At 48.7% G+C, this 13574-nt stretch overlaps 1 protein-coding gene across 2 annotated transcripts; it reads right to left on the reverse strand.

Moving 5' to 3' along the window:
* Positions 1 to 5097: 5097 nt before the first annotated feature.
* SMIM12 (small integral membrane protein 12) lies at positions 5098 to 9038 on the reverse strand. 2 transcript variants are annotated; one of them, XM_007182490.2, is made up of 3 exons: positions 8908 to 9038; positions 6130 to 6224; positions 5098 to 6044 (listed from the first exon to the last, which is right to left on the reverse strand). In XM_007182490.2, exon 3 carries the CDS (start codon positions 6037 to 6039, stop codon positions 5761 to 5763), a length of 279 nt encoding a protein of 92 aa, XP_007182552.1. In that variant the 5' UTR covers positions 6040 to 6044; positions 6130 to 6224; positions 8908 to 9038; the 3' UTR covers positions 5098 to 5760. The 2 variants fall into 2 exon arrangements, with proteins under 2 accessions (XP_007182552.1, XP_007182553.1); XM_007182491.2 differs by lacking the exon at positions 6130 to 6224 and having other exon boundaries at positions 8908 to 9030.
* Between the last annotated feature and the right edge of the window lie 4536 nt (positions 9039 to 13574).

Raw genomic sequence — 13574 nt, forward strand, 5'->3', positions numbered from 1 at the left:
CTTACAGAAGTTAAGTGACTTTTCTGGTCATGCAACTAAATTACAGAGTTAAGCTTCAAACCCAGGTCAACACCTTTAACTGTCATACAAATCTAGACAGAGATGTATAGTGAGCTGTTTCAGAGAATGATCTAGAGCTTGGGGGGAAATTCACGACTACAGATAAGACATCTGGGAGTCCTCAAGGTAGATCAGCAGGTGGTTGAAGCCACAGGTGAGGCTAAAACAGTGCAGCAAGAAAAAAGCCAAGGATGAAACTGGAAGAACACTCACAGTTAAGAGAACAGGAGGAGCCAGTGGCAGAGGAGACAGCTGGAAAAGGAAACAGAGGTGGTGGTGAAGTCAAGACAGAATTCGCTGAAGAGTGCCGGACACTGCAAAGCATTAGTGTGACTGGGAATGGATACCACATGTGCAATCACAAAGGCTTTTAGCCAAACTGGTTTCACCACTTTAGTGGTGGAAGTGGAGAGCAAGCAGCAAGGGCTAAGAGGAGTGCAGGGATGGGGCTGAGGGCTTGACAAGCTTGGTTTAAAAAAGAAATCAGGGACTTCCCTGGTGGTCCAGTGGTTAAGACTCCACGCTCCCAATGCAGGAGGCATGGGTTCGATCCCTGGTCAGGGAACTAGATCCCACATGCTGCACAGCGCAGCCAAAGAAGACAAATAAATAAGAAATCACCTTGAAGGCTACATCTGAACCCATACATGCAGAGTGTCAGGCCACACGGTTATGCAAAATTCTCTAGCTGCACTGGGCAGTTCAGGCCCAGAAGCAAACAGAAATGGACCGTGGAGCTGGGTTGGAAGTGAAGGAACAGGGGCAGTGGAGAGGGGCATAAGGGTACAAGGGATTTTGGACTCTTTTAGAGAGAAGAGCTGCCCTTTCTGGGACACCAGTAAAGATGTTTAAAAATCTCAAAAATATTTGGAGGATGCATTTGGAATTTTTAAACAAAAAAACAAAGCCAAGGTTCATCTCTGCATTGTGTAAAAGGGATCTGATAAACAGATAACTAATGTTAACAAATTTAATTAAAAAAGAATAAACTGTTTTTAAGTACATCAAGGCACCACTGGAACAGGATGCAAAATGATACACACTAATTACTAATTATTCCTCTTTACTATTCAAGCTGATTCCCCAAAGACTTCTACTTAGCAAATACTTTGAAGAGACTGTTCAGGAAAAGAATAAAGGAGCATTTATGTCTCTTCCCTTATTCAGACTGGCTGCCATCCTGATTCGATAAAAGGGAGATTTTACTGGGATAGAACAGCACTTGCAGGTTTTTGAAGCTCTAAGCTGGCTTCTCACTCTTTTTACACCACAGCAGGAAGGACATCAGCACCCCTATTCTTCCAAGGTCAGAAGAGGTGAAGGGGCATGCCCCAGGCCACCCCAGTCTCTTGCCTCCAAGTCCAAGGCTCTCACCTCCACCCATCCTGACACATGCTACTCTCAGGCGTTCCCCCACACCTCGCTCCGCCCGTCTTGACTCTGACCTTGAGACAGCACAGATGCGGCTACTACTTAGCAACACAGGTTGAAGCCTGCACCCCCGTGGCCAGCCTGGTTCTTGGACAAGGCAGTCTTTCCTGTAAGATACTCCTAAGAAGCCCTCAACCACCAGGCCTGAGAGGGTCCCTGTGAGGGTGGGTCCCTGTGATCACCCTCCCAACCAAGGCTGCTCTCCCCTCCGGATCCCTAGCTCACTAGGATCACAGGCTACATGGAACTGTTTTTCCTGCAATAAAACTACAGCAGCCAACATTTATTGAGCACCTACTTGTTGCCATGGACTCTGCTAAGAACTTTACATATGTTTACATATGTTACCTTAACTTTGCAACAACCCAGCAAAAATTGGTACTCTTATCCCTGTTTTACAGATGAGGATAACCGATACCTGAGGCTCAGAAAGGCTACGTGACTTGCCCAAGGTCATTCAGCTAGTGGTTGAGGCAGTACTCATAAGTCTGTCAGACTCGAGAATCCACTTTATTTTCACTGTACCACACCACCCTGGCTCACCACTCTACAAGTGCCTAGAGACCCACACCAGAGTGGAAAAGGAAAAGTGAGGCAAGGCACGAGCCTTTTCATTTTCACTGCCTGGCTCCCAAGTGACTCTGGGGAGGCTAATCCCCTGGTGTTTCACTCAGCCGACAGCCTCACCAGCCCGGGGCCCTGGGAAGCTGACAGGAGTCAAAGGGCCCCCTGGCAGGCTTGTCCTGGCAGCTGCCCAGCTGACTTGAGCTAACACAGCAACAGGCACAGGAAAGGCTCGAGAGAGAGTGGAAAAGCACCAGACCCTGGGCCGCTGAGGGCAGCAAAGTGATCCCTGCCATGCTCAGACGGGATAACGCAGCTCTAAAGCCACCACTATCACCAGGCTGGGAAGAGACCCGGGGCGGGGGCCGGGAGGGGTGGGTAAAAGCCCCAAGCACATCTACTTACTACTGTGTTTCAGTGAATCCATGACTGCTGGTCCAACCCAAAAGAGGGTCACGTGCCTCCAAGGTGAATCAGCAACAGTGGAAGAAAACCAGTCCATGCCCTGGTTGGTCCCAGCAAGCCTGGCCCACCTTTGCCCCATCCACAGAAACCCCGCTGCCTGATGACACCTGAGCAGAGGCAAGAAAGCACGCACGATCTCATAGCCCCACGGTAGCAGCGGAGCTCAGCCAGCCCGTGGGAAAGAGCAAGCCAGCTGAGAATACTAACAGACTTGCTGGAGGCAAAAATTCAGCAAGGGCAAGCCCGAGGAAATAAAATTATTTAAAAGGAGCACAAAGTGAGACTAGAAAAAGGGAGCAACTTGGATTTCCAAAGATAGTGCTTCTTCCATCAGGCACTGGGAGGACGTACATCAGTGGTGGCAGGGTTATTCTAAAATATCTGAAAATCCAAAAATGTCTTAGTCTGTGGGAAAGCTTTTTTTGTGTTATTTCTGTAGGTTTTCTGTCCTGTAATGTTTTGCTTAGGCCAATATTAAACTACATATGTGCAGGATGCCCAAAAGTGTTTCGAGGGAACCAATCCTGGGATCTAATGTTTGCCACAGTTGTTAGACTGCTTAAAAACAAAGCACATCTCTAAGATTTCATTAGAAGGCAAGGGGCAGCTTGACAGGTGGCAATATTGGCAGCCACTGGGTCAAATTAACTGTATGGGTATGTTAACATGCTTAGAATTTTTTTAAAAATAAACTGTCAACATTTAAAAATCAGAAGTTTCCATACCACACCTCCCCCCCACCCCCCAAAAAAATCCACAAAAATCTGAAATTCTGGCATCTTTTAGAGAGGGGGGAAAAAAAACAACAATCTGGTATCTCTGGGCAAGCAGCACAAATTGGAAGAAGCTGCACAGCCACTGCCCCCTTTAGGCAGGCCTGTGCTTTTCTAGCACCTGGCCGCTCATTTAAGCCACCTGACTGACCCCTGTAGGCAAGAGAGTGCTACTGGTGGTTTAGCCCAGTGAAGGGATCCCAGGCTTGGCCGTCCTCAGAACTGCCACAGGGGGGCAGCACTGGTCTGCCCATGAGGCCTGCGTCAGCCTGAGCCTGTAACCAAGCTAAGCTTATTAGCACATCCTTTCAGAACCAGAAACGTCATCCTCACTTCAGCAGCAGACCCTGCTTCCCCACGCCCCCCATCGGATTTATGCCCTGAGAAGCAACAGCAACTCCACATTCCCACCAGGCCTCGGCGACGGAGGCGGAGCCACGGCTCGACCTGCCCCCTCCTTCCCTGCCTACCACGTTCCACATCCCCCCGCTCCTCCCACTCCACAGCCGGCATCTCTATCTGTTCAGGAATTCTACCTTCACCCCCTGTTAACACCACTGGGCCTCAGATCCTGAGGTAAGAGGCAGGGCAAACACCCTCCCCCTTTTAAGGCAGGTTCATTCTTCATCAAATGCTCATTACTTGCCTTTGCTCACTCAGGTTAAAGGTCAGTTGACTTTGTGAGGCAACAGGTCTGCCTCTCTGCTCTCACCCCTTCCAACCTCACCGACAACATATTTCGTGGCAGCATTTAGTATAAGCTCCTACTGCCCTTCAGGAAAGACATTTAGTATTATGCATTGAGGCCCTTAAAACCGTTCGTCCCATTTCATCCAAAATGCCATTTACTCTTAGAGGAAAACGCAGGCAGAACACTCTATGACATAAATCACAGCAAGATCCTTTTTGACCCACCTCCTAGAGAAATGGAAATTAAAAACAAAAATAAACAAATGGGACCTAATGAAACTTAAAAGCTTTTGCACAGCAAAGGAAACCATAAATAAGACGAAAAGACAACCCTCAGAATGGGAGAAAATATTTGCAAATGAAGCAACTGACAAAGGATTAATCTCCAAAATGCCATTTACTGTTCCTACCATTTAGTCCAAAAATGCAGGAAAATCCTTATATAAGATACTCTTTGCAGTATTTCTCCTAGTGAACGACCAGAAACAACCCAAATGTCCAGCAATAGGGAAACTGTTAAAAACAAACTATGCTATATTCCCACTTGATGGGCAATTATACAGCTAATGAAAACAATTAGGATTATGAAGACCATGTGATAAGATAGGAAAGTGATGACAATATGAAACACTCTGTAAAAAAAGAATATAAAAATAAATGTACAGTAGTAAGTATCTAAAAAAACTAGTCCAAGAATGTGAAAGATACCAAAATGTTAACATTTTATCTGTACTAGAGCCCTCAGAGTGTGGGTAACCTTTTTTAAACCCCTACCAAATTTAATGTACACATACTACTTTTATAGGGAAAAGTATGTGTGCATGTGTGTGTGAAGTTGGAAAATTTGACAGCAATTGTTAAGCTCCCTGGTCTACTCTTAATGTAGACTTGGAAAGTATATAAGCCTCATGTCATCATGATAAAAAGGCCCTTGGGAACCTGCGCCTCCAGGACTCACCGCCTCCAGGATCCAATGCAGCCACGCTAGTGAAACAAAGCTTCCAGGGCCCCAAAGTCCTTAGTTAAAGGCCAATTTTATCCTACCCGGAGATGCCTGCTTTGCATAGCTCCCAGGAGACCCCAGCACCACCTGGAAGACAGGATTAGATCAAAATGGTTTTCAGACGCCACTTTAATCAAGTTTTGCACTACACAGTGACGGGGTGGGGGATGAAAGACGGTGACTGTTTTCAAGCAAATTCACCTGCCCCAAGGTGAACAGCCGGGGCTCCCAAGAACAGAAAACTGCTTTCCTTCCCAGGGGAATCCCCTTCCTGAGCGGACAGGATTTCAGGGAGAATGAGCACAAAGGACAGAGCAAGCTAGTGAAGGGAGCCAGGGAGATTTCTTAACTCTTCCCAGTGCAAACTAGAACTAGGCGTGTAGGTATCCCTCCTAAAGGCATCACCCCAATCCCAGCCACTCCCACCTAAGGCCAAACCGCCTCCCCACAGGGACTGACAGCCAATGTTCATTTCACCACTCTCCTCCCAGGGGTGCACCTAGCAGCGCAGAAGCCTGAGCAGCTGTGGCCACCATCCAGCAGAGGCAGCCTTCAGGCCAGAACCCCCACGGGCCTTCCTCTTCACTGGGCCCTCAGCTACTAGTGTGTCTGCCTGGCCATAGCAGAGCAGCCAGTATGTGTGTGGCTGTGTGGGGCGGGAGGGGCCAGAAGAAGCAATAAAGCAAATCAGATGTGGGTTCTGGTTGCTGGGTCGACATGGTGGCGGGACCAGTCCTGGCCCCCAGAAGGACCCATAGGGCCCTGTGTCCTCCATTAATTCTTCTCCGGGCGGTTTCTGTTCAGGACAGCTTTAGGGGCAAATTCCAGCTTGTCCTTAAGGCTCACGACCTGGGTGTGGTCCTTGCCTAGCAGCTCATCCAGCTTGCGGTCCTCCCGGCGCTCCGAGATGCTCTTCTCCTCCTCCACAGGCTGGGGATCCTTCCCCCGGATGAACCATTCCAGGTGGTAGCCCACAGCCCCAACCACGAAGGCCACGGGAAAGGTGACATAGGGAGCATAGGTACGCACCACGGTCCAAAGCACAGGCCACATGACATCTGCAGAAGAGCACGAGGCCACATTAGGGAGAAGCAGCACCCCTTCCCACCAAACACGGACCACCCACCAGGGCTCTCCACTCACCAGGCAGCCTGGCACAATTTACTGAGCATCCACCCCATGCAGAGCAATGCAAGAGGGCACCTTGCTTTATGCAACAGTTGGGTCTCTGAAACAATCTAGGAAATTTCAGAAGAGTCAATTGTTAGGGAAGGGGGAAAAGAATCTCTTTTACGTACTACGCTCTTTGACAATTATGCAACCATGTATGGCAGCGTTCCCCACGAGAGGACCTCTGAGCCTTACCTAATAAAGCTTCAATCCTACTGTTGACCCCAGGCCCTCCCTGCACAACTTGCCAACATTCTAAGAGTGGGTAAGAGCCTTTCTCTGCTCTACGCAATTCCCCCATCAGCAGAGCCAGCCATCCTTTCCCCACCACGCTCACCCCTGGGAGTCTCCTGTCTCCAGGTTAATGAGAAGCAGTTCCTCTGCCCCACATAAAGAATAAGCAATGTATTTAGGCAGCCAAAACCCCAAACCATTACCCAACCACTCTGGATTTTAGATAAAGATACTGGTTTTTTCCTATTCTGAACTTGACTTTTCTAACAAGACAAACCTCTTCTTTACAAATCTGCTTGCCAAACCCCTTTCAAAATACACTCTCTTCAACCAAAGCCGTATCTTCGTATTTGCACAATAAGCTCCTAAAAATATCACCAGCCCATTATACATACTCTGGACACACTAGAACTTGAAAATTCTATGTTAAAAAACTACTGTACAAGCCATGGCAGAAAAACAAAGAAGTGGAATGACCCCAGGGCTTCCAGAAATGAAGTAAGGCAACACCAGGATAATGTAAAAACACACAAATTGGGTCACCCTCATAGCCATTTAGTCTCAAATGATTATTATCATTATTAACAATTATCAAAGACTATTCACAATTATCATAATAGTGATAGCTCCATTTATTGAGCACTTATTACATGCCAGACCTTGGGCTAAGCTCTTTACATATACTGTCTCCTTTAATCTGCATGTCCGCTCTCTTGACGTAGCTGACATGACCAGAGGGTTAAGTAACGTGCCCAGAAGTCTCAAGTGAAAGATCATTCCTTTTGTGCCCCTGCAGGTATTTCTCCAATCTAGCTATCTCTGGTCTGAACCTCACCAAAGATAAGATGACTCTCTCCCTCTCCCTTTGGTTCCAATTCTCTCTGGAGGAACCCCAGCATTTTGTGGACCCAAGACTATAATGGACCATCACCAAGGAAAAAACTACAGCAGCTCCAAGATTGCCCTCTGCGTCCCCGTCTTAGCACCAGGCACTATGCTGGACAATTAACATATTAGTCATCATCTGATCTTCACAACACCTCTATGAGGCAGGAATTATTAGCCCAGATTTTTGTTGAAGGTCACAAAGTCTCAGGGACATAAGCTTATCTTGCCCAAGATCACCAGAAGTGATAGAGACATTGACTTGAACCCAGGCCTCTCCAACTTCAACACCTATGCTCCTTCTACTGGAAAGAACACACTGCAAACAGGTGTACGGTTTCTGTCCAAATCCTGGACTTGAGGAGAACTTACTGCAATTTTTCCCCATCAGCTTGGCATTTCACTACCTAGAAGAGCTTCCCTTTTTGCAAACTCTGAGATTACACTCAGAGATTTGTGAAATTACAAGATTTAGGAGTTGTTAAAAGAGGCACCCTTGAAGAATCTCAAACCTAATACTTCATTTTCTTTCCTACCTGTAAGCAAGTTCTCTATAAGTAAACACTTTTCCTAAACAGCCAACTCTCCACTCAGATTTCCAATCTGTCTTCAAATATATGAAGCATGAGTCCACAACTAATATTATCTCTCACATGCAGCCCGAGGTCTCCCTCTGTGGTCGGGTTCACATTCTAATCATTCCCAAATAACTTAATCCTTTCATTTATTCAACATTTATAACCACTTTCTCTGTGTCACACATTGGGCTGGCCTACCCCATTTGTCTGCATTTCTCAAAGCACTTTACCCTCCAGGGGGGCAAGGCCCATGTTTGTGTGCGTCCCCACTGTGCCCTATTCATCCCCCACCCCTCCCACCACGCCCGGCATTAAGTGCTCAAAAAGTTTGGTGAATGAATGAGAGCTCAAGCAACTCACTTGTGCAAAACCACCGCAGTCATCTAACCACCCGCCCTCGAAAGGTGGCAGGAACACAGCAGGTGCCTTTGCTGATTACAAGAAGCTAGATACTCTAACAAGTCATCTCCGGGGTGTCAAAACGAAAGAGGCAAAAGTGGCAAATATTTCCAGCCCCGCACTGAAGGAGCCTGAGCGTCCGGTGAAGGTCAAACGGTAAAGGTTGCCGGGAAACCTGCCCTTGTGCCGGGGGCCTCGGAGGCCCAAGAGACACGAAGCCGCAGTCCGAGATTTGAGAAATGCTAACAAGGGCAGAGAAAACCTGACTGGATGGAAGAATTAATTCTGACCGTTACTGAGTCCGGTCCGGGGATGAGAGCGCAAGGAGGTCAGGGTCCAAGGGTCTGTCCTTCTCCCTCCTCTGGGTTCCCGGTCCCCTGTCCCTATCCCACCACGCTCACGGCCTCGTCTGGTCTGTCCTCACCCACGTGCCTAAGGCCGAGAAGCCCGAGCTGCAGAATGTCTGCAGGGTGCTTAGACTTCCACGCCGAGCCCGGGGAAGAGAGGGAGCAGTCCAGCCTGGCCAGGGCCGCAGCGGACGCTCGCCATCTCCCTTCCCCTAACTCAGAGGTCAAGGCCACCAGCCGTAGCCACAGCTACGGGCGGCCCAGCAGCCGCTCGGGGGTAGAAACTGCCTGCCGGGACGAGTGCTCACCTGCGCCGCAGCTCACACTCCGCCGTCCGGCCCCAGCCCTCCGTCCGCGATCCGCCGGCGCTCGGGGAGCACCGAAGCCGCCACTCCCAGCGGCCCGCGGGACCTCGCCCCGGACCCCGCCCACCGGCGCCGGCTCCCTCGGAGCGCAGGGATTGGCTGAGCTCCAGAGCCAAAGGCCTGAGGAAGCTAGGGCTCCGCAACGGGCCGCGCTGCGCTGAGAGGGATACAGCGCCCCCTCCCGGACAGGAGGTTTCCCAGTGACATCACCACGGGCTTTCGCGTGGAGAAAGTGGAAGGTCACGCATTCATGTATTCAACTGATGTTTATTAGGCTTATTCTAAGACCTTGGTCTGGGCACAGAAAAATAAAAAACATGATCCTTGACCTCAAGAAGGTCTCAGCAGAGTAAAATCTAGAACTCTTAAGAACTCTTCCGGTCTGGGCTAGCTTTCTAGCCACGTGACCTTGGGAACATTGTCAATCTGCCTGAGCCTCCTTTCCTTCTTATGCATAGAGGTAATAACACCTATTTCACAGGATGTTGTGAGAGTTAATGAGACAATGTATGCAAAGTGCTGTGCTGGCACATAACAAGCAGGGAAATAAATGGTACTATTGTTAGTATACAAATAATTGAAATATAGTAAAACCTGTCTTACTTGACCCCTTAGGTGCAAGTATTCACTGCCTCCTCTGTGTCCCCACTGCGCCCTGTACAGATGTCTATTTTATCACATATAGAAAAAAACACACCAAAGCTTAAGTTCCATAACACCCCCACCTAGCCCTGTCTTTCCACCTTAATTCCACTAGTCTCAGGCAGGTGTATTTATTTACCTTTAGTAACACATACTAAACCCCTCCTATTCCCCCATGCAGACCAAACTGTTTCACACCTCTGTGCCTTTACTTACGCTTTGTCGTCTACCTGGAGTGCCCTTCCTACCTTTCTATACCAAAGTAGCTCTGTCTTGTTTTTCAAGCTCAAGGGACACCTTGGTAGGAAGCCTCCTAGATTGCATTATCAGGGTAGATACCCTTCCTTTATGATCTCAAAGATCTCAATGCTAGGCTCTGACAATGGAGGTGGAGAAAAAGGAACAGATAAAGAATAAAGAAATGTGTACGAAACCATTATTAGCAGAACGTGTTCACTGAGAGAGGACAAGGGAACAGAATTGCCTAGAATAACTAGCATTCAGTCAGCCAATTAACATGTGCTAGGCATTGGGGATGCCAAAATGACTGGGACCATGTTTTCCCCCAAGAGTTGTCTGACTAATGGGGAAGCAGAGGGGTCTACAAAATATCGAGAGAGTGTGAGAAATGTGATGACGGGAGCATGCACAAGTAGCACAGAGAAGGAGCCCCAGGAAGAATCAGGGAAGGCTCCCCAGAGGAACCTGCCCTTGAGCTGAGTCTCAAGTAGTGGCTAGCAGTTCTGTCAGGCAGAACTGAGTGGGGCTGCAGGGCACAGATTTAGGAATCAGAGAGTTGTGGGTTCAAATCCTGACCCTGCTGCCTGCTAATCTCAGAAAAGCTGTTTACACTCATTGTTTTAAAAAAGACAATAATAGTACCCACCCCCCTTCGGTTGTTCTGTACTAAATCACCTAATGTGTATAAAATGCTTAGCATTTACAGTACATGGCACCTTCTAAGTGCTTGGTAATTGATCACCAGTATGTTTAGTATTCCTCAAATTTACTCCTCCTTCTGTAATGTCCTATGTCCATTTATGGCATTACTTACTCACCAAGCCAAAAACCTGAGTGACATCTTCAAGGCCTCTTCATCTCTGCATTATTCCCCAGATCCAGTTTATAGCACCTATGCCTCCTGAATGTCTCTCAAATTCATTATCATCTCTTACCTGGACCACCTTGGCAACTCCTTCAATGGTCTCTCTGCCTTCCATTGCCTCCTCCAGTCCATTTCTATTCTGTTGGCCAAAGAGTCTTTCAAACACTTGGACTCTCCAGCTTAAACCCATGGCTGCCTTCCAGCCACATCTCCTTTATTTCCCCTCTACCCGTCCTAGCCTGTCACCTCTCTCCAGTCTCTGCTTTTCCCATTATCCCACACACACATAGCATTCCATGCCTTTGCCTAAGCTGGTCCTTTTGCCTGAAATGAATGTCTTCCCTCCTCATCCCTGACTACAAAACTCTAATTCATCCTGCAAGACCCAGTTCAAAAGGCTCCTCTTGCAGAAAGGTTTCCTAGACTCACCGGCTGCTAGAGGCTCCCTCCTCTGGTCTCTTCAGCCCCTCTGGGAGAGCAGGCCTCCCTTTGTACCATAACTTTGTGTTTATGTGCCTTGCTATGGCCAGATGGGAGCAACTCAGGCACAGGGACTAGATCTAATCCTTCACATGGCCATGGAGCCCAGCACAACTACCTGGGCCACAATACCCTAAGGAGACTCCCCACACACCCCCTACATCAGCCCCACACGGGGAGATTTTAGACATCACGTCTGTAGCAGGATGTCCACACAGTCTCGGATGCTACCCGTCTCTCCGTGTCCATTCCCATATACCTCATGGTCCTGGCAAGCCTGGCCCAGTTTCTGGGAAAACAAAGAGACCCATAAAAAGCTATATAATGTAGAGGTTAAACTTGGACTCAGCTACTTCCTGGCTTCGTGATTTGGGCTAAGTTGTTGAACCTCTCCAAGCCTCGGTTTTCTCATCTGTAAAATGGGGGTGATAACAATACCTGCTTCATAGGATTGCTCTGAGTATTGTCTAGTTTAAACCTCTCCTAGGTCCCCATTTTTGAGGTGAGAAAACTGAACCTCAGGATGATAAAGTCACTCAGCCAATGCCCCACTTGGCAAATCTGGGGGAAATAGACATATGAACATTTCTAGTTGAAACTTTGAGTCATCCAATTTCAGTATTCCCAAACCTGGCTGCCATCAAAATGGTGCAGTGGTTAAGAATCCGCCTGCCAATGCAGGGGACACGGGTTCGAGCCCTGGTCCGGGAAGATCCCACATGCCATGGAGCAACTAAGCCCATGTGCCACAACTACTAAGCCTGCACTCTAGAGCCGGCGAGCCACAACTACTGAGCCTGTGTGCCTAGAGCCCGTGCTCTGCAACAAGAGAAGCCACCGCAATGAGAAGCCCGTGCACCACAAGGAAGAGTAGCTCTTGCTCACCGCAACTAGAGAAAGCCCGCACGCAGCAACGAAGACCCAACGCCGCCAAAATAAATAAGCCAAAAAAACTCATCTGAGAGCAAAGACTCTATTCACTAAGTCTTGCACAGGGCCCAGGAATCTGTTTGGGATCAGCTCCAAGCTGATTCACTTCTGGGAATTTGGATCACACGGGAGCCCTCTTCACCTCCCAGTGGTCTCAAACAAGTGTTTGTTTGGGTATATGACCTCTTGCTTTTCAGGTGGTCTTCCAGACCAGCCTGTAAAACATCTATTCATGCCACTCTCGTGTTCAAAACCCTTCTGTGGCTCCCCATGGCCCTCAGGACCCAGGCCCACCTTCCTCAAATTGACCCAAAAGCCCAGCATGATCAAGCCTCTGCACTCCCAATACCTCTTTCTCCTCCAAGCCTCTGCACAGCTGTTCTCTGATCTTGAACATTCTTCCCAGCCCTCCTTCAGTGGCTAATACCTAGTCATCTTTCCAGCACTCACCCTTATAATGTAACTGCTTACTTGTCTGTTTTTCCCATATGGCTGTTAGCACCATAAGAGCAGAAACTAACTTGTTCAGAGCTACCTTCTGGTGCTGGACAGGGCCAACAGTGGTTCTTGATAAATATTTGCTGAATAAATGAATGAGAAGAACTGGCTAGTCCAGTGTGGCCCAGAAGAGCAGCCAACCCCTTTGGAAGGTTCTTCCTCCTGCCTCAGAGTGACACATCAACCCAAAGACTGGAAAGAGGGCTTTGTGAGTAGGAGCTGCCATTTAACTCTTTCTGGGCTCAAAAGGCTGTAGAGCTAAACGCTCAGGATTTATATTAGACAGACTTGGGTCCACCACTCTTAGGTCTGCCTGTGATTTTGGCCAGGGCACTTGACCTCTCCTGGGCTTCAGCTTTCTCATCTGTTGTAAGGATGAGCTACGTTCATGTAAAGCACTCGCATCTTGCCTGACCCTCAGCAAGCATCCAATAAATATTAGCCACCACTACTAGGTTTGGGATGCCACTGAGCTTCCCAGGAAAGTTCTGTTCTCTCTTTCGTTCCCCATCAATGTACCCATGCACAGGAGGCATCAGAAAACATGACAGCACAGAATTGAACAGTTTTCTGGAGCGGAAAGAACACTGGCCCCTTAGGGAAAAGGAAACCAATATTTGCCCGTATCGAAGAACAGCAGCCCTCCTGTTTATGGAGCACACGCTGTGCGCCAGACATTGGGCTCTGGGTTTCCCTTTCTGGGGGAACCCTGGGGAACTGGAAGGCAGAAAAGGAACCGGACTAAACTAGGAGGAATTGGAAGACAGGCCTCTTCACCCAACCCGGGCCCCTCCAAGAGGGCTCAGGTCTTCTGTCGCCACCAGGGGGCCGAATCCCCTCTCCCCCAGCTGACCCAGACAACCCCGCTCTCCCCAAACCAAAAGCCTGGGCTCCGGCCTCTCCTCCCTCCACCCCGTCCCCCACGCTCGGCAGAGGTGGCTTCTTCTGGAGAGAG

The sequence above is a fragment of the Balaenoptera acutorostrata genome, chromosome 1 (genome assembly GCF_949987535.1).
Source record: "Balaenoptera acutorostrata chromosome 1, mBalAcu1.1, whole genome shotgun sequence".
In the NCBI taxonomy this organism is placed as follows: Eukaryota; Metazoa; Chordata; class Mammalia; order Artiodactyla; family Balaenopteridae; genus Balaenoptera; species Balaenoptera acutorostrata.

Excerpts from the sequence above, each read along its gene's own strand:
- SMIM12 (XM_007182490.2), bottom strand. The coding sequence starts at position 6,039 with ATGTGGCCTGTGCTTTGGACCGTGGTGCGTACCTATGCTCCCTATGTC.